General features: G+C 37.9%; 1 protein-coding gene and 2 long non-coding RNA genes across 3 annotated transcripts; 1 reads left to right on the top strand and 2 right to left on the bottom strand.

Annotated features, from left to right (window-relative positions):
• Positions 1-273: 273 nt before the first annotated feature.
• Positions 274-4,264, bottom strand: LOC133897100 (wall-associated receptor kinase 3-like). Its single transcript, XM_062337675.1, has 3 exons — positions 3,255-4,264; positions 3,043-3,171; positions 274-1,783 (listed from the first exon to the last, which is right to left on the bottom strand). The coding sequence occupies exons 1-3, from the start codon at positions 4,207-4,209 to the stop codon at positions 588-590; spliced, it is 2,280 nt and encodes a 759-aa protein (XP_062193659.1). The 5' UTR covers positions 4,210-4,264; the 3' UTR covers positions 274-587.
• A 7,132-nt stretch (positions 4,265-11,396) lies between these two features.
• LOC133897114 (uncharacterized) lies at positions 11,397-19,084 on the top strand. Its single transcript, XR_009905854.1, has 3 exons — positions 11,397-11,593; positions 13,538-13,594; positions 18,931-19,084. It is a non-coding gene; the product is annotated as an uncharacterized LOC133897114 (long non-coding RNA).
• Positions 16,019-16,721, bottom strand: LOC133897115 (uncharacterized). The gene is made up of 3 exons (XR_009905855.1): positions 16,402-16,721; positions 16,242-16,323; positions 16,019-16,146 (listed from the first exon to the last, which is right to left on the bottom strand). It is a non-coding gene; the product is annotated as an uncharacterized LOC133897115 (long non-coding RNA).
• Positions 19,085-26,814: the final 7,730 nt, after the last annotated feature.

Genomic DNA, 26,814 nt, shown 5'->3' with positions numbered 1-26,814 from the left:
ACGTGTGCTTGGCTGCTTGCTTCTCCTTAATTTCGTCGTCACGACACAAGTGCACGCGTTTAATTAGTTGACTTTATTTAGAAACAATGGGGGTTTGGATCAAAGACGGATCGAGGAGCAGTTGTGCTCTGCCGGTACTAGCTGGAAGACTGGATCAGCTGTTGGGTACAATGTGTCGTTCAAAGGAGGAGGAGGAAGAAGCTCAACTTACAACCAACACAAGCCGCCTGTCACTCTCTACTAATGTTGGCCCACATTAAATGATTTCCGCATTCTTTGACCAGCAGTCCACCACTAGGAACGACAGACAAGAAAGAGAACGGAGCCTCTCAGTTCAAAAGACAAAGTCACCACACTTACATCACCATACACACAAACTTACATAATACTTAATGAAGACCGGAGATCGAGCACCAACACAATCTAGCAACCCTGATCTATATACATGCAGTTATGCTAACAAAACAAAAACAATGATAAAAAAATAGACAATCTACTCGAAATCATCACACTGCACGTTAATAAACTAAGGGTAGTAAACTATATAAATCTCTATATGCTAATGCATAAGGCACAGATTAAGTTGCCTAACGAGGGTACCTCGCAGACATCAAGAATTCTTGTTCCAAACTGTATCTTCGGCTCGATTCCTCCATATTCTGCCCTTCTTTACTTGACGAGCAGTTCATCACAGTGCTACCATCCTTCTCAAGTTTCCCTGCCCATGACATATTAGATGCTTGAAGGCTTTGGAGCTTATGTTCCACCTGTCGCATTGTAGGTCGGTCCTCACCGCTTAACTTTATACATGATGCTGCAAGCTCGGCCACTTCTTGGACTTCTTTGCCTCCCTCCTCTTTAACTTGTGGGTCTAGTATTTTGGCCACATTCCCTTCAACAAGTAAACTAACAAAATGTGCAACAAGGCCATCACCTTCTGAGGACAAATATGAAAATGGTTTCTTCCTAGTGAGCATCTCCACGAGAATGACACCAAAGCTATAGACATCACTTTTCTCAGAGAGGCGGCCTGTGTAAAAATACATAGGGTCTAAGTATCCTATAGTACCTTGAACCCTTGTTGTTAACCCCGTTTTATCCATCGGAATGAACCTTGAAGCTCCAAAGTCTGACACCTTTGATGTCAACAAATCATCAACAAGTATGTTACTAGACTTGATATCTCTATGAATTATTGGGATTGAAACTGATGAATGAAGATAGGAAATAGCACTAGCAGTTTCTGTTGCAATCCTCAACCTATTGCCCCATGAGAGTGATATTGGTCCTTCGACATGAAGATGGTGATAAAGGGTTCCATTGGGAATAAACTCATAAACCAACAATGGGACCTCTGTCTCTAGGCAACATCCAAAAAGTTTTACTACATTCCGATGATTGACTTGTGAGAGGATGGCTACCTCGTTTAAGAACTCATCTATTTCGTTTTGTATTGATATCTTTGACTTCTTGATCGCTACGACATGTAGGTCTGATAAAATCCCTTTGTAAACAATACCATGCCCTCCTCCGCCAAGTTCACGAGCTTTGTCAAAGTTGTTTGTTGCCTTTGCAAGCTCATCAACCGGTATGATCATCCTCTCTGCAATGTCTGCCCTTTGGGATACCAATTGTTGCAATAGTTGTCCACGATTTTGCTTAAAATACTTTCGTTTCAACTTCACTGCCCTCATATGTCTAAATCTTTGGGTCATGAAGATTGTAATGAGAACCACAAGTATGGAGCCTGCCCCACTACCAACAGCTATACCAATGATTAAACCTGAAAGCATGTAGATAATGATATTATTACTTTCTCAATAACAAAAAAGTTTAGGTATGTGCATGGCAACAATATGTTTAAACAAAAAAGGCAATGTTTATTTTCTGTCTACGTCAATCTTTTGAGCTCTATAATACTAGGAAATGAATTGAAACTAGAGCACAAAAGGCTTTCATACGTGTCATCAATGGTGTCAGCTTTCTTGACCTTATTTGTACACCAATCTCTCTTTCTTATATTATTGTCTATAAACAGAGTCTTTTTGTTGTTTTTGACTTTTCATGATCTCAAGAAGTGACTTTGACTGTTACTTTTTATACTAATAAAATTATATTATTATAACTTTATGTCAATATATACTAATAAAATTATATTTTTATAAAAGCATTTCCAGAGACAAACCTAAATATATTTACATATAATGATTCTTGGTAGTTTTAAATATATTGATGGTCAAATTTTAGGAAGTTTGACGGTATGAATTCTTGATAGTAAACAACTCGTGTACTCCTACTCTATGTATATGTGCATATATCCTGCTGCCATAGTGTCAACTCGAAATAATATGCCTGCCCATATGGCTAATTGTCGTTAACAAATAAGCTAGCTAGCAAAAATAAGACAACATGGAGTATATATTTTGGATGGGAGGGAGCAGTACGTATGCAGAAGGGCGAAGGCTCCCATGCAGCTTTAATTTGTTGAAAAGAAAGAAGAAAAAAAAGATGCCGCATGCTGCAGGTAGCGGTACTGACCTTTTTTAGAGGAGGGTTTGTCGACGTTGGGCATTGGGACGCAGCCACTGGGTTCACTGGAGTTGCCTTGGAATCCGAGCGAGCACTCGCAGTTGAACGACCCGTTGGTGTTGGTGCATTTGCCGAAGCACCCAAAGGCTGTTGGGTCGTCGCACTCGTTGATATCTGCATCGGATCGGAGCCAATTAATCAATTACTCTCTCCGTTTCACGTCTTAGCTCACCGAACGCACTAACCAAGCAAGTACTGTATTACTAGTTCTAAAGAAAAATCAATGAAAAATGGTCATCTATATCCCTATTAAATGATATGATATAACCACTTTCTCTCTTTCAAAATATTTAATTAAGGATAGAGAGTGAAAATATTGTAATAACTAGGCTCTTCATTGTGTCAATAGATAAACAATTTGAGATAAATACTTTCAAGACTATAAACAAATATTACGAAACGAAAAAAGTAACTACTATTATTATTTGAGATGCAAACATATTGTTAACTAACCTATGCACCCGTTGGGTCCGTAGGGGTTGCCTTGGAATCCTGACGAGCACTCGCACTTGAACCCCCCGTCCGTGTTGGTGCATTCGCCGAAGCACCAATAGGCTGTTGGGTTGGCGCACTCGTCGATATCTGGATCAATCAGATCGAAGTCAGTTAATTAATGAATTCACTAATTGAGGCGTAAGATTATATTGGTAGAGTAGAGTAGGTACCTTCGCACCCGCCGGCACCGGTGATGTAAGGGTTGCCATCGTAGCCGTATTGGCAGTCGCATACATATCCACTCTTCATCATGTTGCACTCGCTGTGGTTGCTCTTGCAGAGACTGCTGACTACGTCGCCGGGGCAACCATAGTCATTCATGGTCACAGGCGTTAGGCCCGACGTGACCGCCCACCCAAGGACAAGCGGAACTTCGGACGATGCTTTCGAGGTCGGGTTCGTACTAAGTAACAGATCTTCTGCCACTTGTCCGTGGTCCTCCAACCACCCCTGCTCCGCGACGAACACGTACGACCGCACCCCTGCCACGTCATCTCTGTTGTTCCGACCGTTGAGCCATCGTACCTGCACCTCCATGGCGGCGCTGCTTTCGATGGGGATATCCGTCTGGCAGCAGCCCACGCCGGTGGCGGTGCACAACTTACCGGTCTCTCCCGTGATTGTGCTGAATATGGCGTTGTCGGAGACGCAGATGGAGACGCAGGCGCTGATGACGCGGGTCTTGTTGTCCACGTCCCCGACCAGCAACACCATCACATTGCACCCGATGAGGACGAGCTTGTTGCTGCCTATCGACAGCCAGTAGCCGTAGCGCGTGAAGCTGTCGAACGAGATATTCCGATCGGAGGTGATGTCGGTGCTGTTTTTGATGGAGCCAGTGCGGATGACGCGCACTGTTTGGTTCTTTAGGGAGATATGGGTGACCCGGAGGGTGCCGTCACCGAGGAGCAGCTGCGGCGCCCCTCGGGTGCGTGTGTCGCAGGTGAGGTTCAACCCCGGCCAGTAGCAGTCCGGCGGCCCGAAGCCGAAGGGGTACGGCACTTTCACGTTGCCACACAAGGTGCTGCAGTTGGGCTGCCCCGCCGCCGCGGCTGCAGCCGAGACCTGCGATGGCGCTAACGCCAGCGCCAGTACTGCTAATGCTACTGCCGAGATTAGCGCCATTGGTGCTACCTACTTGATTAGCTCGATCCTACTACTAGCTAGCTTAATTGGTTGCTTACTCGAGCGAGCAAGCAAGCAAGCTGCCCGAGGGCCATATATATACTGGCCCGAGCTGTACGTGGGCTACAGTATACTGATGCGTACGAACGCGTTCAGGTCAATCTCTACTAGTATATACTCCACCAACCATGCATGCACGCGCAGCTGGCCTGCATTTGGTAGGCAACTGGTGCATGCCATTAAAGTTATACTCCCTCCCTCCGTTCAAAAATTTAACACATATTTTATTTTAAAAATCATTAAAAGTAAATTTTAACTATTAATTTCTCTTATAATATATTATTAATTGTTATAAAATTAACATCATATTAAAAGTAATTTGAAATACAAATCTATTAAAATAAAATTGTATATTAAAATAAATATAACTAGCATGGAGACCCGCGCAAATTGCGCGGCTAGACCTAGTATAATATTTTATTCATAATAATTATTGTATTTTGAAATTTAGTAATAAGGTGGAAAAAGGAAAGGAAAATACATCTGTTTATTTATTTAGATGATTTAAAAATCAAGCTACATTGATGATGCTTCTTGTGCATCATTGATGAAAACTAATTAGAAGATCTCTTTGTACACTATGTTTTTGGCTGTGTCTTCACTTGGACATTGTGAGTCGTCTATTAGCAGCTTCAGTCCTGTTCTGTTTGTGACTCTAGATAAAGCCACATATAATTGTCCATGGCAGAATACCTGTTTCGGCAAATAAATTCCTACCTTGTTAAGCGACTGACCCTGGCTCTTATTGATGGTCATTGCAAAGCAGACGGATACAGGGTATTGTCTTCTTTTCAGCTTGAAAGGCCACTTGGAATCGCTTGGTGACATGATGATTCGAGGTACGTATACTTTGTCACCCACATGTGTTCCTGTAATTATTTTTGCCTCGATGTATTTATTTCCAAGTTGAGTGATTGTTATTCTCGTTCCATTGCATAAACCTGCAGACTGGTTTATATTTCAAAGGAGCATCACTGGTAAGCCAACTTTCAGCTTCAGCTCATGGTTTGGTATTCCAGGGAACTTCAAGCTGTTGAGAAATTCTGTTGGGTACATATGATCCATTTCGTTGCTATTTGTTGTTGCTTTGCAAACAGTGTCGCAGCTACGGTATGTTATTTCTTCACCTTCTATTTTGTTCATAATGTACTCATTTATCTCCTCGACTATTTCATTTCTTGGGCATAGTATGGCCCTTTCTTCTAGAAATTTTGGATCTTGGTAGTTGGCCTTTAAGTTTTGGTACGTGCTTTTGACGATTGCTTCTTTAGGGTTGTCTCCTTTTTGTAGTAGTAGGTCTCTTGGGATTTTGATCCACTCTTCTCCTTCATCTGTTGTTGTTTTCCCATCACCTACATTTAGTATCCATTTTGCGAATTGCTGGACATTATGTTGTTCTGTTGTATTGTTACTTGTACAGCTGAGCCTCATGTTCTTTGTTAATTTGAATATTTCGAAGTGCTGCCACAAATATGAATGCTTAATTGATGCGTTTACTATGTGTTCTCTCCTTCCCTTTGTCACCACCGGAAGGATTTGTCGGAAGTCTCCCCCAAGCACTATAGTCATTCCACCAAACGGTTTGCTGTCGCTGTTATTGTTGGTAAATCTGAGTATATCTCTGAGGCTTTTGTCGAGTGCTTCGAAGCAATTTCTGTTTGCCATTGGAGCCTCATCCCACAATATAAGTGATGTCTTCTTTAGGAGCTCTGCCAAATGGGAACCTTGCTTGATTTCACACGTGGATTCATCTGTTATGTTAATTGGAATGTGGAATCTGGAGTGTGCTGTTCTCCCACCGTGGAGCAGAAGAGCAGCTATGCCGCATGATGCTACTGCAAGTACTATTTTTCCTTCAGATCGTAGTTTTGTTGTGATTGCTTTCCATAGGTATGTCTTACCTGTACCACCGTAGCCTTCAACAAATATTTGCTTTCCCATGTTATTGTCGATTGATTCCATTATTGCATCGTATGCATTTTTTTGTTCACGATTTAGATTTTTGAGTATGTTCAGATGCTCTTCCTTCAATATATTCCTGTCGTAATTAAGCTCTTCGTTTATCAATCTGTTCCCTAGTTCTTCGAGATCTTTTGAGTTTGGAAAATCAATTCCCGGGTACTCCTTTAGTGATTTTTCTGCTTGTCGCATTAGTTTCTCTATTTCGATCAAAGTATAGGCTTTCTTCTGGGAATCTGTCAGTTGTAGTGTAGGGAAGTTTAGGATTATTCTTTTGTTGTGCTGGATATCTTCTGATAGGGCTTCCCAAGTCGACTCCCATAGCCTTTTTGGTTCTGTAACTTCTCAATGGGACAATATGGTGGTGAATAGCTGACGTAGTTGTGTGCCGGTTGCCCAGTTAGCTGCTTCATTGATGCACTCGATCCATTCATTGTCATCATCAAGGAATCCCATCGCTTGGCAAGCTGATTTAAATGTTGGATGTACAACTCCATCCACTGTCCTTATGTCTGCATATGATTTGCATCCTTTCATGGTGTTTAGTAGCATCCTTAAATAGTATCTTTCTCCGCTTGCGGGATGTGCGTAGTATATCCTTCCAATTGCAAAACCTTTTTTCCTCATTTTCCATTTATTTTCTTTGGTGATCCACACCCATTTAGTGGGGAAATCTGCATATGTCAATCTTCTTGCTTCTTCGTACTGCTTGTTTGCGTCCATCCACTCTGTAAATTTAGTTTTCTTCACTGCTTCCCTTGTCATTATTTTTTCAATATCAATTGAGTCTGGAAAAATAACTTGCTGCTCATTCTCAAGATGAAAATTTAACCTCTCAACTGGTGGATCTCGATAATTTAGGTCAAACTGGAATAGTCGCCAGCATGCTTCTGTTGTTGATATGTATCTCATCTGTAGGTACTTTTTGATCTCATCAATTTCATTGTTTGATGCATCCTTTTCCTTTATTAGTCCTACTACATAATCAACTCCTTTGTGAATGTACTTGAATAGGTATTTGATTGATCTTGACCTGTTGCACCACTCGACATTGATGTGTGCTTGAAACTTGACCAACAGATCCCTATTGTAGGGGACGACAAATCTGTTGTCTAGTGTCGTGTTTCCTTTTTTTATCTCTCTTCCATTGTCTCGCCTCTTGTATACTAGAAAACCGTCTTCATCGATTGTTGTCTCAGAGATGAATTTTTTTGGAAAATGCTTGCTGCATCTATGGTCTATCATGCATGGAGATTTTGGGTTTGCCTCTCCACATGGGCCATGCATCATGAAATTCTCAACAACTGCATATGCTTTTGGATCTTCTTTCTTGTCTGGGATTTCAGCACATATTATATCATCGATGTGCGATGGATCATGACATTTGCTCTTGTCTTTAAGAAATACCAAAATGTGGGCATGCGGAAGTCCTCTTTTCTGGAACTCTATTGTGTAGAGGACTGCATTTGAATGTCAATTTCAGAGTGGTTAGTTAAGTTTGTAATTGTCTGACATTAAATATTTGATGACACTTACCTGATGTAGTAGTTCCAAAGTGTTTTCCTTGCACTATGTCTTTTAGTAGCTCCCTTAGTTTTATCATAAAGACTCGGTCCACAATTTCAGGCCGATCTGCTGGTTTTTGCTTACTTCCTGTTTCATCTAGTATGTATTGGATCTCTGGCCACTTTGCGTTGCACGTGAATGTTATAAAAAGGTTTGGGTATCCTGCCCAACGACATATCGCCATTGCATCTTGGAAGTTTTGCAACTTGTTTCTTATACTTCCTGTGAAACTTGAAGGTAGTACTATTCTCTTTCCTACCTGCTCTGTCCGAGTGTCCCCACGTTCAATTGCGTCTTGCAAGCCGCTGTACAATTCCGTTCTTAATTTTCCTTGATTATGTCTTATCCAGTTTAGTCTGTTCTGTTCGATGCATGTGAAAACATCTACCCAGAATTGTAAAGATAGGTGTCCTGACATCAGCAGTGAAATCGATTGTTCACGACGATGATGAAGATAATATGCATAGTAATCATGCATAGTTACATAGTTCCTTTTGTAGGTAACTCCTTCCCTTTGTTTGTATGGTATTTGAAGGTTGAACCCATCTTCTCCGTATGGATACAGCAGCGGGTATTGTAGTGACATGAGCTTTGGATGAGTTTCTGGTATTCTCTGAGGTCCCATATCTTTGAACTCAATAATGATATCACGTCCTTCAGTTTCATTTGTTGGATCTTTCACGACCAGCGCTGCAACCTCAGATGCTGATGGCAAGCCATGCGTGCCGTTTCTGTTTGGCTGTGCTATTAGCTTCAGAGTGTAATCGTGGTAGTCTAGGTTTTTGAATCTATCCCTTGCCATTCGAAATGATTGAGCCAATACGTTATTCTCATCTAGCATGTTCTGTAGGCCGGCGACAATGCTAGGATCAATTGGTGTTTTCCCCTCGCCACATCTTGATGCATTTATCCTATTCTGCACCTCATTATCTGTGTCATAGATATATAGCTGCGCCCAGCGTGGTTTGTTTCCTTCTTCAGATAGAAGAGTTCCAATGTGGTGATAATCCTGGCCATGCATGCGAAAAACATATGGTCCATGTCCTTTGTTTATATTTTTATCCACAACTCCTCCTGTAGATGTGAATGAGAACATTGAGTTGTAAGATCTGATGTTTTCTCTGAAGCTTTTTGATTTTTGTCCTTCACCTGTTAACAGGTTTTCGAGATAAGGTGGAGGCTTCTTGTGTGGAGGAAGATTTATTTTTCCTTGTTTGCAACAGATTCCAAAAGCTGGCTTTTTAGTTGCTTTTTTGGAATTTAGTCGTTCCTCATACCATAGTAGAGCATTGCAGTATTGGCATCTATATGTTGGCTTTCCAAAATTCCATATGTCACTATCAACTTTTGTTGAAGTCATGCTACTGCTAAATGCTTGGTTGTTGACCTCTTGATTTATCTCCGTGTTGTCTTTTCTTGCACGCTTTGCTTCCCTCTTTTGTTGAAGTATTTCTTTTCTCTTCATTCTTGCTAATCTTGCTTTTGTCTTCCTTGTTTCATCTATAGCCATAGCTCTTTTTTTGCTCCTTTTCAAGTCTATTTGTTCTCTCCTCCTTTTTCTACAAAGTGATGCATGTTCGTTTCGTTCGTTCGTCATTAGGTCACCTTATTGCTACCTGTAGTTATGATAATATGGAAGTTAGCTTGCAATTTCAAAGTTGTTTGAGACATGTAATAATTGTAGTGCTACATTAAACTAATGTAGAACGAAAATCAAGCTTTTACATAGTTAGTTAATTCTAATTTTGATTTCTTGTAATTTATTAGAACTTTACAAAATGTCATTTAGTTCTATGGTATATGATGACAACATTATTATGGATATGTAGGACATATGCTGGTGCTGGACCTTTGAAAAAATGAACAAAATGCGTTGTGGCAGGATGGAAAGAGTGGTAAAACAAAATAGAAATAGTATATGCAATTTGAGAAGGACCTGGGAGGCTGGAAATTGTCAGCTTGGTCGTGATGGGCCTCGAGATAGCAGTCTTCTGCCCCCTGCTCATCGGGAATCCGCTTCTGGGGCACGAACGGATACACCTGCCTCTCCCATGTTTGTCCATACTGTATTTATACGGTGATTTCCTTACGCAGTTCGGTTTATTTTCGATTCGGACGTGTATCCTACTCCTCATCGATACGGTATATCCTACCCGTCACCCTTATCCACTCGTTACCACAGCTCTCAACCTTATCCTCTCAGTCCAACCTCAGGCGATATCCGTCAACCTCGTGCACTCACTACCACAGCTCACGATCTTATCCTCTCAGATCCAACCTCAGGCGACCTAGCATCGCCTACCAGCTCCCCTGTTGCCGCCGCCTACCAGTGCCATGGCGCCGCCCAGCCACTTCCAGTTTTACGCGAGCCGCTTCAGTCGGTCTTCTCCGTGGATCTCTACCGCCCGGTGACCTACCCCTCACCCCTTATCCATCCGTCACCCTCGTCCACTCGCTACCACAGTTCATTCTCTTATCCACTCAGATCCAAGCTCAGGCGGTCGGACTTGCGCTTGGATCTGGACCGCCTGGTTCATGTACCTTCGGCGCTTCCGAGGTGGAGATGTACAGGCTCCCGGCGAGAGCAGAGATCCCGATGGAAGTTTTCGAGCCATTCGCGGAGGGGAGGGGAGGAGGAAGGTGAGGTGCCCGGTGTTGGCTTCCATGGTCTCCGCCAGCAAGATTACCGTACCAGGTGTTGATTCATTGCTTGAAGACTTGTAGCAAATTTCAATCAAGATTGTACTCAACATCTACTTCTTTGCTTTCAACTGTATTTATTTTGCATTGTTATTTGTGCATCTTAATATGGGTTGGACGAAATGTGATTAGAATGGTATAAATGAGAAAGCAAATTGATGTTTTATCTTTTATTACACTGGTAATTAGTTTCACTTTGTATAAAAATATATGTGCTGTATAGAGATTATTAAATGTTAGTCAATGGTCATGGCATATCACACTTTGTTGGAATTTAGCTGTACTGAAGCATGAAGGTTATGTGCTGCCACAAGAATTATTGCCATAAATTTTAAGATGTAACTACATGAAATGGCAAAACCTTCTGATCAGTGTGCCGCTATCCTTTTTCATGTGCACTTCACATAGAAATATTCATGTATACGTATGTATCTACCATGCTTGATGATGAACTTTGATCAGAAGATAAATTTAAGGTATCATCATGTATTTAATCACATATATGTTGTGTTATTTAGTATCTGCTCAAAATAAAATTTTGTATATATATAATGCATTCAAAAGGTTGATCTAAAAGTATAAACATAGTCATTGCAGTAACTCTTCGCTTTTGTGACATGTTGCTTTCTAACTGTGTGTTTGTACTTTACCGAGGATGTCTCAGTCTTTGTTGTTTTTCTGCATAAAATTAAGTATCACAATACTGATCCTTTCCATTTTGGTCATCGAATATATTATATGCAGCCAAATCTTTAAATTCATATTGCTAAAAGAAGGCATGCAATATGATCAGTTAGTAAGTTAGTTGGAGTAAAGTCTGAGAACCACAGACAGAAGATTGTGAGAGATGTAGAAGGTGATTCTCGTTTATTCTCTTGTAGATTTTTAAAGGGTAAGATGAATTCTCAATTTAAACTGCATCCATTCATTATCTTAGTTAGTTTTTATAATTTAGTATGTGCCTTATCTGTTTGCATTCTCTCTTTTTAAACCTTCGGCGCTTCCGAGGTGGAGATGTACGTGGTATTTGTGCATCTTCATATGGGTTGGACAATATATGAATACAAAAATGCGATTAGAAGCTTTGAGCATTGGAGAGGTACATGATAAGTTTTAAATTTTTTTTTTGTATAATGGTATAAATGAGAAAGCAAATTGATGTTTTATGTGCTAATACATTTCTAATCCAAAGATGTGTATCTTGCAGGTCTTATCCTAGACCTTGTTGATTTATATCGAGTTGGTTCCTCTTCTTTGTGCACTGGTTTGTTGATCTCCTTATTGCATTCTTTGTCGAAGTCGGCTTCATTGATAATATTTTCGTTCTCGTCATAATTTGTCTGAAAATACTGCTAGTGTTAAAAGTATTGTCATCACCTATAATATAAAACTGCAATATATGTGTTCCTTGGAGTACCTGATTATTTGAAATATCTATCTTGATTTTTTCTGATGTATATTGATTGGATTCCTCATTTATAATTGGCACATATGTGTATTTTTGTCCGTTCTTTGGACATCTTTCGCAATTCAACCTTTTTTTCTTTATTTTTCGAGATGTTTGATGCTTCACTTTTTCACCAATTTCCTTTGTGTTGGAAGTACTGTTACATTTAGTATTTAACTCTTCTGGAAATGTGCTTTGTTGTTGCTAGAAAAAAATATAAAAAGTGTGTACATTTACATATTAACTAATAAATATAACATATGATACTATGTTTGTTTGGGGTACCTTATTGTTTGAAAATTTTAATTTACTCTGCAAGTAAACATCATCTTGTAATCAAAAGTTAAAAATCATTGTTAGTGATTTTTGTGAAATATTGTTATAACTAATAAGATAAACTGCAAATAATACGTGTCTTAGAGTACCTGACTATTTTTTCATGTATATTGATTGGATTCCTCCTGTATAATTGGCATATTTCTGTATTTAATCTTGTCTTTTTGACTTCTTTCGCAATTCAACCTTCTTTTCTTCAATTTTCGAGATGTTTGAATTAAGTACCACAATACTGATCCTTTCCATTTTTGTCATCCAATATATTATATGGAGCCAAATCTTTAAATTCAGATTGCTAAAAGAAGGCAATCAATATGATCAGTTTGTAAGTTACTTGGAGTAAAGTCTGAGAATCACAGACAGAAGATTGTCAGACATGAAGAAGGTGATTCTCGTTTACTCTCTTGTAGATTTTTAAAGGGTAATATCAATTCTCAATTTAAATTGCATCCGTTCATTATCTTAGTTAGTTTTTATAATTTAGTATGTGCCTTACCTGTCTGCATTCCCTCTTTTTAAACCTTCGGCGCCTCCAAGGTGGAGATGTACAGGCTATCCAATCTCACTCAAGATGATAAGATGATTTAATTATGAAGGACTTATTTATTTTGGATTGCTATTTGTGCATCTTCATTGGAGAGGTATATGATAAGTTAATTTTTTTTTGTAGAATGGTATAAATGAGAAAGCAAATTGATGTTTTATGTTCTAATACATTTGTAATTAGTTTGACTTTGTATAAAAATATATTTATTAAAGAATAATCTGAGGAGTTTCATTTTGGGGGGGGGGGGGGGAGGTCTTACTTTATTTGGATGATGAACTTGTCATTCTCATTGATCCAATGGAGTATGAGGGGAAGGGAGACAGGGTGCCTGGGGGTGTCTGTACTTTATTTGGATTCTTAACTTGTCATCCTCATGGATCCAATGTTATTTTATTGCTGAATGCTACTTTTGGTACTTCCTAATTGCTACTGTTATGTCAGTTTCAATATTGCTACTTGCTACTATTTATGAAAAAGAAAAATGTCATATTTTCTCTAAATTTAAAGTATGGATTAAGGCATGAAAATAATTCACACAATGTATTTCGAAAAATTAGGAAGCATATAGAACTTTGTTAATATACTCATTGTATTGCAAGCAGATACATGTAATGTTGTTCATTAATATAAACTAATAAAATTTCTATTTCTTATAGGGTAGTTTCCCAAACTTTTTCCTGACATCTTCTAATCCTAAGATGTGTATCTTGCAGGTCTTATCCTAGGCCTTGTTGATTTATATCGAGTTGGTTGCTCTTCTTTGTGCACTGGTATGTTGATCTCCTTATTGCATTCTTTGTCGAAGTCGGCTTCATTGATAATATCTTCGTTCTCGTCATAACTTGTCTGCAAAATACTGCTAGTGTTAAAAGTATTGTCATCACCTATAAGATAAAATTGGAAAATATATGTTTCTTGGAGTACCTGATTATTCGAAATATCTAGCTTGATTTTTTCTGATGTAAATTGATTGGATTCCTCATTTATAATTGGCACATATGTGTATTTTTGTCCGTTTTTTGGACTTCTTTCGCAATTCAACCTTCTTTTATTTATTTTTCGAGATGTTTGATGCTTCATTTTTTCACAAATTTCCTTTGTGTTCGAAGTACTGTTACATTTAGTATTTTACTCTTCTGGAAATGTCCTTTGTTGTTCCTAGAAAAAAATATAAAAAGTATGTACATTTACATATTAACTAATAAATATAACATACGATATTATGTTTGTTTGGTGTACCTTATTGTTTGAAAATTTTGATTCACTCTGCAAGTAAACATCATCCTGTAAACAAAAGTTAAAAATCATTGTTAGTGATTTTTGTGAAATATTGTCATAACTAATAAGATAAACTGCAAATAATATATGTCTTGGAGTACCTGACTATTTTTTGATGTATATTGATTGGATTCCTGTTGTATAATTGGCACATCTCTGTATTTAATCTCGTCTTTTTGACTTCTTTCGCAATTCAACCTTCTTTTTTTTATTTTTCGAGATGTTTGATCCTTGCTTTTTTCACCAATTTCATTTGTGTAGGTATTACTGGTGCATTCATCATTTACCTCTTCTAGAATTGTGCTTTGTTGTTCCTAAAAAACAATAACAAAAATATTGTACATTTACATATTAATTAATAAATATGACATATGATAATCTGTTTATTTGGTGTACCTGATTATTTGAAAAATCTGATTCCTTCTGCAAGCAAACATCATCCTGTAACTTATTGTCTTTTTGCTTTCGATGATGAAGATTCTTTTTACACCTTTTGGATGACCTCAAGTAATCTTTTTTCACATTTCTTTTAATATCCAAATCATTGATGCCTTCTTCCTAAAAAAAAAACTCACAAAACCTTATTGATTTCAAAAAATGCTATTTATCCAATATGGATGATGAAAGTTTAGTTTATTTTGATACCTGATTAATTGAAAAATCTGTTTGCATCACAACCATGCTGCCTTTTCTTTTTCTATGACCATGCTTCCTTAATTTTTCATTTGCCCTTTTAGATTCTTTGTTACCATCCTTTACCATATCAACCTCCTTGTGTTTTGCAGCAACATGTTTCCTCTTTTTTCTGTTAATCTTTTTGTGCAATCTTAACTTCTCAACTTGATTATTCAAAAATTTCAATTCAAGCTCATCAATCTTTTTGGCCACTCTTGTCCCAGTCTTAATGGCTTTTTCTAGAACAGATTTCTTTTTATCAAGATTGTAGTCAACATCTACTTTTTTTGCTATAAACTGATGTATCATTTTCTTCTTCGTCTGAGTCACTATCTACAATCAGAATTCTCTGTCTTCTTTGATTGGCAATATTGAATTTCTTCAATGATGAAACTTTTTCTTTGCATATATTGGTATCCATGTTGCTTACTTCGCAATCTTCCAATAATACACCATCTATTGCTATATTTGATGTCTTTATGCCTGCTGAATCCTTGATGTTTTGCTCCTATTAGCCAAAATGATAAGGATAAATCTTAAAGAAAAAGAAGTAATAATAGAAGATATAGAGAAAATAAACAATACCTCATCATTATTATTTGAAAATTTCAATTCAAGCTTTTCGTCGGGTACAAATGTTCTTTTAACTAAATAGTATGCCTTTCCTTCAGTCAAGTTCTGGTTGCTGAGCTTGAATCGAAAGATAAGTGTTTTTCCACATAGTTCATGTATAATCTGTGGAACTTCTTCAGATTTTCCATTAAGTGAGTCTAGCAAGTCTGTGATAGATGTCTTGAGTATTCTTTGCGCCTCATCATCAAATATACTGCAGGTCGTAGTTGTTGTGTGATCACTTATTTGGAATCGGATCCAATACCTACCATAGCATGGTTGTTAGGGCAAACAAATTAAAAAAATTTAGAAAATAAAGTTTTTTAATAGTATGATTACCTAGGAGTTGTTGATTCTGGTTCCATATTGCACTTATTGCAATGGTACTTGTTGGCTATCTTAGTACACATTTTGTTGCAAACTTTGCATGACATGTACCACCAAGAGAAGTTATCTAATCGATCGATCGTAGCTCTTGATGTAAATACAAAATCCTACAATGTGAAAAATCAGATGTTAGCTTTAAAAATATTTTATTTTAGTAACCACATAAAATTGCTAAATATGGTGGAGGTTTAATCATTATCTCAGAAAACAGATATATGAATTCTATGTTACCTGATCTGTCTGGTTGTCATGTCTCATTTGAGTAATTTCGAACAAAGTTCTTCTGTTGTAAAACATTTGCTCCTCAAGTGTACCTTGTGTACTTTTATCTACTTCCATCAGTTTTGCAACATTTTCTTCATATTGGAGACTATAAAATATAATGTATTAGGATATAGTGATAATACAAAAAAATTAGAGTTGTGTATTGAAATTTGGTAAATAAAAGGGCAACATTTTGTATACCTGTCAATAAGCTTCCATGTTTCTGGTATATCTAAATTTGTATATAATCTTGTGCCATTTCCGGACTTCAAAAATATCATATCTAGTTTTTAAAATATCAAAATGTTAGTGTTTGTAATCTTGGAATTTTGACAATAGCTTGATAAAAAATTGCAATTACCTTGCATTCCATCCACCATTGTTGATGTAACTATTACAACAGTTTGTTTGCCAATAAAATCTTCATTCAAAGAATGAGCTAAATTTTCCCATAGTGTTATCCTCACTTTATGATCCCTATAATTTGTGCCATAATATACAATTTTTATTCCATCATAAGAGAAAAAACATTTATAGTAACAAATTTTTAATTCAAACTGACATACTTACTTTGCTATTAAAAGTTCAATCTCCCGAATGTCCCTTTGCCGCGGGTTGGCGGTGTTTTTCATTACCATTCTAGTTTCTACTTTCTTAATCTTTGTGAGTAATCCAATAACATCTGCAGATTTAGGTAATAATATTTACATTAAAAATTATAGAATATAATATAAATAGATAAAAAATCAGATTATATAGGACATAATGGAATACTTACCTGAGCATTGCTTATCACTATTTCTCCGTTCTAGTAGTGTATCTCTAGAGGCAAACTCAAAGTAATAGTTCTGAAATTTATTCAACTGCTCTTGCACTTCCTTGATATTTGTATTGTAAATGAAAACTATTTTTAGTGTATTCTTCACTGGACGGTATCTACTATCTTCTTGGACTTTGAAATTTTTAATTGCATAGATAGAACCTTCATTGACCTTTTGTTTGTAAATATCAATTAGGTTCTTCCAGATTGTAGCGTGAATTGTTTCACCCTGTCAAACAAATATTAATTAAAAGAAAATTATATGGTTTGGTGCGTTAAATATGAATGGGTAGAGCAATACCTGTTCATCCATAAGAATCATATCTAAGCTCATAAGTTCATCAGTGGCAAAATTAATTGACTCCCACATTCTTATCACTTTCACTTTAATGTTCCATGCTTGTCCGAATGTTGTCAATTGACTCAAAGATTTGTATGCCATAGTGTGCCTACCTGTAAATAAATTTTATACATGATATATAAGGTATAATAGTGATATAGAGAATCCAACACCTACATCCTAGTTGACAATTGTATTGGTTCTTTTGTTTTGGACTGTCCAAAGACTAATTACTACAATGAGTGTGTAGTACATATTTTCTTACTCTAGGTTATGTGGTTCAGTTCTTATTTCCTTTAAATTTATAGAATGTTTCCTATCCAATATGCCAATTGCATAAACACTACTCTTATATTTTTCTCAAGTGTCTTAATGAGACATAGGCAACTTTCCTGTTACAAAAGGTAATATGCTATTTATGGGCTTATGGCACTAATTGTTACTAACATGTAGTTGGTCTATATCAAAGAAGATTAATTGAATATTAACTTGGTACTCAAATTTGTTTCTATTGTTTCAATCTTTCCTATGCATTGTGAATACGTGTCTAATTTTTTCTTGTCAAATATATGATATGGATCATGGAAGAAAACTACAATGAAAATATAGTATAAGATTAAATAAAAGTTCATATCCAGGTTCTAATATGTATGCAAACTTGGTTATAGCATGTCTGATGGATTTCTTGATTCAAACATCATAGTATGTATGCAGACTGGTCTGAAAAATACTCATTTGCTACAATGGAAATATAGTATCAGATTAAATAAAACTTAATATCCAGATTCTAATATGAATGCAAACTTGATTATAGCATGACTGATGGATTTCTTGATTCAAACATCATAGTATATATGCAGACTGATCTGAAAATTCCTGAATTGAAGTTCGATCCTAAAAAATTAACTTCCTAAAAACTTGGTTATAGCATGTCAGGAGCTATCTTTTTTTTCTGTAATGTTCACATCCTTTATATTTCATTAGAAAATTGTTTCAGATATTTAATTTGTATGCTACTGTAAATCAGTTATTTTTGTAATGTTCACATCCTTTATATTTCATTGTAACTTGTGTCATATATACTGTAAATCAGAATTTAATATCTCACCACCTATTGCTGTTTCTATTGTTTCAATCTTTCCTATGCATTGTGAATACGTGTCTAATTTTTTCTTGTCAAATATATGATATGGACCATGGAAGAAAACTACAATGAAAATATAGTATAAGATTAAATAAAATTTCATATCCAGGTTATAATATGTATGCAAACTTGGTTATAGCATGTCTGATGGATTTCTTGATTCAAACATCATAGTATGTATGCAGACTGGTCTGAAAAATACTCATTTGCTACAATGAAAATGTAGTATTGGATTAAATAAAACTTCATATCCAGATTCTAATATGTATGCAAACTTGATTATAGCATGTGTGAATCCATGATTCAAACATCATAGTATGTATGCAGACTGATCTGAAAATTCCTGAATTGAAGTTCGATCCTAAAAAATTAACTTCCTAAAAACTTGGTTATAGCATGTCAGGAGCTATCCTTTTTTTTCTGTAATGTTCACATTCTTTATATTTCATTAGAAAATTGTGTCAGATATTTAATTTGTATGCTACTGTAAATCAGTTATTTTTGTAATGTTCACATCCTTTATGCTACTGAAAATTGTGTCATATATACTGTAAATCAGAATTTAATATCTCACCACCTATTGCAGTGGATATGTTGAAAGAGAGAAGAACCACCGGCAGACAATGTTTAGCAAAAAACGATCACCTGCAGCAAAACTTTTGATAGTTGTAGAGTTAGAAATATTTATTGATTGGGACACTGAACGTGTATTTATTGCTGAAATATGTTATAGCAGAGAAATCTTACGGGTTGTTGTGGCTGCACTGAAGATGCTAAAAAAGTGCAGACGATTCGCCGAAAAGCAAATTGAAGCTGATAGGTATCGTCCACCTGTAGCAAACGTTTTGGCAAAAACAAATCTGAAATAGAGCTGACGTGCCTGAGTTGTAAAGTACATATTTATTGCTTGTACTTTGTACGTGTCCGAAGAGGATACAACACATCTATTCTGAACGTGTCTGAACATGTTACAGCTTCGTTTTCCCATATCCTACCTTATCTTTTAATATTTAAAATTGATTTTTAGTTTAATCTAGACCGTTAAATGTTCATAACATTGAGTGGTCTAGATCTTTTTCTTTTTTCAAATTAATGTGGTAATTTCGTGGCATTGAGAGCGAACGTGGAGGCTTCTTTTTCTTCTCAATTATTAAGGTAATAGATTTAACAAATTGTCAATCAAAATTTATAAAGTTTGATTTTTTTCAAAATAAAATACCTCTTACATTCTTGACATATCTTTAGTAGTACTCCTTGTATTAGTAAAGCACGTCGCGAGCGCGAGCAGCGTTGAGCCACGTCACTTAAAAATCGTCGGCCGTCAGATCGCACTCGGACGCTCGGAACTGGCGGAGAGGATCGGCGCTGCAGACTCTCGCGGCTTCGAGAACCTGGCGGAGGAGGAGGCCGCCGCGACGGCGGAGAAGGCTGGGACGGGGTTTATGGATCAGATACTCCTTGTCGTCATTGCTTCGTATTTCTTTTGGGTTAAACCATTCCTGCTATCATTATTACATCTGCTCCCATCATGTTTGCAAAATTAGAAAATAATAAGAACCTGTTGCCTCCGTAGCTGCACCTAATTCTCCTATAGGGATGATTCGTATATACAACACTTATTCATATGTACAAAGAAGACACTGGGAATGAGTCTTCTTTGAAGAAGACTGTTCGGTTGTATGGACCAAATTCAGACTTGGTGATCGATTGGAAGAGGGAATTGCAGGTGAGCATTTGAATGATACGAGATTGTATATGTTACTGACGTATTATATTTACCTTCATCCCATAATGTTCCACCATAATTCTAGCACTAATCCTTCTGTTGGTGCTATATTTTTATTGTGGTGCATTTTCAATTATAGACTAGTCATAATTTCATAGTAGCATTTATCCTACCAAGTTCATTACCTCTTGTTTCATATCTGTACCTTTTTTCTTTTTTTTTGCTGACAAATCGTAATCGGAGGTCTGAAAGTGTTGTTCCCCACTATGGTCTTCTTTGCTGATGTTAATTTGTTTACAGGATTTCAGACACTTTCTGAAAGAGAAGATAGCTTCAAGGTTGTATTGTTTACTGATGCGTACTATTGTACCGTCAGAAAACTATGCCGCTATATACATGTTTAATGTGTTTCCATACTTGTGCAGGAGAATGAGACTGTTAATGTACATTGTGGTTTCTACAGCGACAATGGTGGTTTCAAAATATCTGATGAAGATAGGAGATACATGAGAGCTTGCAAAACTGTTGTGTCTACCTGCGTATTTGGTGGCGGGGATGATCTATATCAACCTATTGGAATGGCCAATTGTATTCCAGCCTCAAGATTTTCAGAAATGAACATCAGAGTAAACCATCACACTCAATGATTATATGTGAGTTTGCATGGTCTTGTGGTAAAGCAGGTTTGCTACGTGGCTTTCTGGGATGAGGTGACACTGTCAACTCAAGAAGCTGAAGGAAAGGTAATTGGTGACAATGGAATGATAGGAAGGTGGCGTTCGACTTGGGAAGAGATTGTTCAGGTCTGTGACACCATTGCCTGAGCCAAACCATTGGCTGAGCCAAAGAATACTTTGCAGAAGTATGGAATGCCAAGAACGAGAGCTTCTATCTCCAGTCAAAGGTTCATCGTGCCAAAGAATGTCTGGAAGCTGCATATCATAAGCCTGATGTAACAAACTGAGATTGCGTAGACGCCTAGCTTCCATTTGAAGCATCATGTCTAATTGATCTATTTGCTGATGTGGCTAAAGATCATTATTCTGTTTTTGAGCTATGTTGGGTGCATCAGATTGATTTTCCACAACATTGATCAGTGAGGCTATACTATATATTTTTTGTTTAGAGAAAACATAGATCAAACCATAATTTGTTACAACTGAGAACACGCCTGTAGCATGTATCTCCCTCCATACTGGCTGATCAAGACGGTTTTCCTTCTCTTCACGAAAAGAAGATTGCCTCAGGGACGGGCCATACGAGTATACGACGCGTTATTTTCTAGTGTGATTGAGAATGTGTCAACCTTTTCGTGATTCTCACGCCATGCGTATCGTGGAACACATGGATCATGGATGGATGGCTGTTATTTTGTTAGGTGTGGAATGTAACTAGGACGAGACTGTGTTGGCCTGGTAGCAGGCTCAATAATTCGTCCACATCGTGAGACACATGGATGGATGCATGCATGTTCCTGGGTCCGAAGAGATACGGATAGGCAGACCGTGCATAGCAGTTGCTGAAGGAACTGATTTAACTTGCTGTACCAATAGCTGCCCCCAAGAGGCCACGACTTAGACTTGCTGTCCCAGAAGAAGGGACTCAGTGTGAAGGCACGACGTACTAGACATGACCCTGAGAGTAGAGCAGAGAGCCCATAATTGCACTGCGTAATCGCGGTCCCAAACACGTGACTCATCAGAGAAGCCTCAGCGGCGCTAGGAGTAGACGAGGGCCTCCTCGGGTCCTCCTCGTCGCGAAGGAGGAAACCGTAGACGAGGACCAGCTGAACCGTGACGGAGGCAGTGACTCCAGAGCGTATGGCGCTAATAAGGAGCAGGATGTCATGGTGACTGCTATATGTTGATACAATGTCAGACACATATTATAGCAGAAAGTCTGCAATGTGTGAATTACAATACGTTTGAAGCCTTAAAATATAAATTTGTGAGTTCAAAACATTCATAAACTTTGGTTATATTACAGCAAAATAAATTTATGACTTCAAAAAGGTTAGAACTAGGATGAGATTGTTGGCCTAGCAGGCTCAATAATTCATCGACATTGTGAGGTAGATTGTGAGCCACATGGATGGATGGATGGATGCATGCATGTTCCTGGGTCCGGGTAGACGCGGATAGGCAGACCGTGTATAGTAGTTGCAGTTGAAGCGGTTGCATAAGGAATTGACTTGACTTGCTGTACCAATAGCTAGCTCCCAAGAGGCCACGACTTGACTTGGTGTCCCAGTAGGGACCGATGTGAATGCACGATGTACGAGGCATGAGCCTGAGAGTAGAGCAGAGAGACCACAACTGCACTGCAGTAATCGCGGGCCCAAATACGTGACTCATCAGAGAAGCCTTAGCAGCGCCATTAGTAGATGAGAGCCTCTCCTCGGGTGACCTCCTCGTTGCGTAGGAGGAAATCTAGACGAGGACCAGCTGAACCGTGATGGAGGCAGTGATTCCAGAGCGCATGGTGCTAATAAGGAGGATGCTATATATTGATACAATGTCAGACGCATACTATAACAGAAAGACTGCAATGCGTGAATTACAATATGTTTAAAGCCTTAAAATATAAATTTGTGAGTTCAAAAGATTCATAAACTTTGGTTATATTACAGCAAAAAAAATTATGACTTCAAAAAGGTAAGAGCTATGACTGAGATAGTTCAGGTCAGATACAAATTCTTAAAAACGTTTATAACACTATTAGATACTTGCACCAGCAAAGCGTTATATTACAGTTCAAAAGCGGCATGTTGAATTTGTTTGAAAGATAAGCATGATGATCCTACAAGATAAGCATGATGATTTGGCATGGCAAATTAGGTCGGTTATGAGAAGCCACTGGGTGTACAAACTGTTTGAGAAAAAGCTGTTATATCAGTCATGGACATCTTATTTAAAAATTAGAAGACCAAACTGAACGAAGAATTGAAGAAGGGTTTAACATCGGATTTTGACGTGTATCCAAAATTACCATGCTTTGGGAGGTACCACAAATTATAATTTAAGATGCATCAGAAGTTGGTAAATTTTTGTTGGTACCTTTTCAAGGACCTTAAAAAAACCTTAAATACAGTTACAGTCGAACAAAAGTCTCCTAATGAAATTGAAGAAGCCGCAGGATAGGACTGGATTGCTTAATATGGACGGGCTAACTAGCTGCTATGTCTGCATGCGCATGCATTACAGATTTACGTACCTGTTGCGTCACATGCCTATATCTAATGCAGACTGACAAGGGCAGGATGACCTGGACGATCCAGGCCAGAGCACGCGGACACTCCAGTCCAGCCCTGCAAGTCAAATTTAACTGCGCGCAGCACTGTTCTCCTTGTGAGCAGACTGTGGGTACACACTAACAGTCGCTACAAGGTCTCCTGAGGTCACGTCGTCATGATATAGTCTGCATGAGTTTAGTAAAACCTAAAAATAGAATCCCCAACACACAATTCTCTTTAATTTTTCTCAAAGCTAATCAAGATAATATCAGAGTGAATATATAGACAAGGTTACCAATATAGTAAAACACCAAATATTTATGCTCGAACATATAATGTCAATACAAACAATTCACATAATACTAAAAAAACATATTATCACTGTCGGTTCAAAACTGGTATCACTGTCGATTCATATCAAGTTTTGAACCAACAGTGACCATAATCTAGTTTGAACGAATGGTAATATCTAAATCTATATTCACAGTGATAATAGTAAGTCTAAATAAATAGTAAAAACATAATTATTTTAAATCTTATGTATTTTTTACCATTTGTTTAGATCTTCTTATTGCCAGAATCTTTAACGCTCAAACTTAGCCACTCGTTTAGCTGGGGAGATGGGGGAGACGAGGAGATGAGAAGACAGGGCTACGAGCTTGGGAAACAAGCGACGGGCCAGTACACAGCGACAGGTTCGAAGACGATGAGGTCGGCGACAGGCTCAGAGATGGCGAGGGCTCAGGGGGAAACAAGGGTGGCCACATGTTGGCTCGAGAGATGGCAAAATGTCTACTAGCTTGGAGACGGTGAGGTGGCTACGTGAAAACCGGGCATAATGAATGGGATTGATGACCGTTTTTTAAGAGGAGCTCAGTTTAAGAAGAAGGATTTAACTTCGGATTTTGACACGTATCTAAAAATACCATGCTTTGGAGGGACCATAAATTATAATTTAAGATGTATCAACAGTTGGTGATTTTCTGTTGGTACCTTTTCAAGGATCTTAAAAAACCTCAAATACAGTTACAGTCGAACAAAAGTCTCCCAACAAAGTTGAAGAAGCCGCAGGATAAGACTGGATTGTTTGATATGAACACGCTAACTAGCTGCTATATCTGCATGCGCATGCGTTACAAATTTACGTACCTGTTACGTCACATGCCTATATCTACTGCAGCCAGCAAGCCTATGACAAGGGCAGGATGACCTGGACGATCCAGGCCAGAGCACGCGGACACTCCAGTCCAGCCCTGCAAGTCAAATTTAACTGCGCGCAGCACTGTTCTCCTTGTGAGCACACTGGCTACACACTAACACTCGCTACGAGGTATCCTGAGGTCACGTCGTCATGAGCTTTATCTGACAAAGTCGCCAGCATGCCGGTCGTCAGAATCATGGAGACATTACTGGCGGCAAAGACCATTTCCCGCCCACTGATAAATGTCGAGTTATACTTTTGAATCTCGGTGGAATTTTATCCTCGTAATATATGTCACAATATGGGCATATCTAAAGGAGCTCCCCGTTGAAAATTAGCATGAGTCGAAACTAAAATTATGTAAATTAGCAAAAAAACTTATGATAGTCTGTATGTGTTTAGTAAAACCTAAAAATAGAATCCCCAAGGCACAACTCTCTTTAATTTTTCTCAAAGCTAATCAAGATAATATCAGAGTGAATCAGTGAATATATAGACAAGGTTACCAATATAGGAAAACACCAAATATTTATGCTTAAACATATAATGTTACTGTAAACAATTCGTATACTACTTAAAAAAAACTATCACTACCGGTTTTTTAACTAACAGTAAGTTAACGATAGTGATAATCCATGTGTCGCCTTATGAACCGGCAATAATATTAAGTATCATCACCACCCTAGAACAGGTATTTACAGATAGATTTTAAACCCTATCACAGACGATTATATATTCCATCTCTGCAAAAGTGTCTGTGATATCGAGCTTGTTAGAGACGGTTTCAGCTTACACACAGATGGATTTTCCAGATAACCGTATATACGTAGTAAGAGTCATAGAAGGTGCTTGTTTAAACTCATATGTAATTACTAAGAGTCACATACGAATTTTTCTAACTGTCTATTTATTATTATAGACAGATTTTTTTTAAAAAAAATCGTCTGTGTCTCCCTTTCCCCGCTATAAGCAAATTTGCTTTTTGGCTGCTTATAGAGGGAAAGGGTCGCACTCTTTATGATTCTCAAATTAAACACATTGACATATTGTTCAGAACATCGATCACACATTGTTCATAACATCAATAACATATTATTCATAACACAAAACACAGACATTTACATATATATCATAAAGGTTAAGAACATAACACATATGCAAATCACACATTGTTTAGAACACATAAAACTAGCTAGCTATACACCATTATTGGTCGATCGGCGTCGTATTCCAAAAGGATAAAATGATTGACATCGTGGTGACACCGTTTTCCAAAAAGACGAAAAGTGATCGAGAAACTTGGGTCAATCAACGCCATCTTTCAAAAAGATGAGATGATAGACATCATCTCATCCTTTTGCGTTTCAGCATAATGTCAACCCAAGAATCATCTTCAATTAGCAGCTCACAGTCATCCGGATCTGGTTGCACCTTGATGATCTCATGCATCAGCCAGAACCAGAATGCGTTGCTGCCAAACCACCAGCTATGGTTCAACAAGAAATGGGCATTCAAGCTTGTCTTGCAGTTGATGAAAATGTCTCCATTCTGATGAACAGTAATAGAGAAATTTCCATTCGGTAGAACCGAATGGAGAAAGCGGTTGACAGCGTACACAAGGTTGATCGAGGGGGACTTCATAGCAGTGAAGAAGACGAAGTCCACTGGGATGAAGTTGACGCCAAGCATCCACGCAGAACATAGGGACAACCCCATAGGGACACCTCCTGATTGCCGTGAATTGCGCCATTATAGATCTACAACGAAAATAAGGTTGTGCCATCAGTTGCATAGATCAAAGCAATGAAAACCTTGGTGCAGTGAAAGGAACCATATGATACTCACATCGGTGCAATGAAAGTGATTCGCGAGTGAGGACGCATAACACTCCTTGCTTCTCAATGAAGTGGAACACTTGGATATGATGAGTGAGGAAGAAGAACACTCCTCATCACTTTATATTGCGGAGAGACGAGGTGTTGTGTGTGTGAAGCCAAAAGAGCCTGTGGAGACGAGCGGTTTATGTGTGTTGTTGAAAGCTAAAAGAGCCAGGGGAGATGGGCGGTCAAATTTAAAAATGACCACGGGTCTTTAAATACAGACGGTGTTTATAAAATCTGTCTATGTTTACTGAATAGACACGAACAGATCTTACAAGAAACCATTTGTGACAATATTACAGACAAATTTTTCTAAAAATTGTATGTGTTTGTATGATAGAAACAGATGAGTTTATAAAAACTGTCTGTGAGTTCATTCATTTAGTGGTGCAGTGAAAACCTGCCTTGGTATATACACGTCTATCTTAGCA

Source organism: Phragmites australis, chromosome 17 (assembly GCF_958298935.1).
Source record: "Phragmites australis chromosome 17, lpPhrAust1.1, whole genome shotgun sequence".
Taxonomy (NCBI): domain Eukaryota; kingdom Viridiplantae; phylum Streptophyta; class Magnoliopsida; order Poales; family Poaceae; genus Phragmites; species Phragmites australis.
Note: the sequence above shows the minus strand (reverse complement) of the source record. Positions and strands in the feature narration are given on the sequence as shown.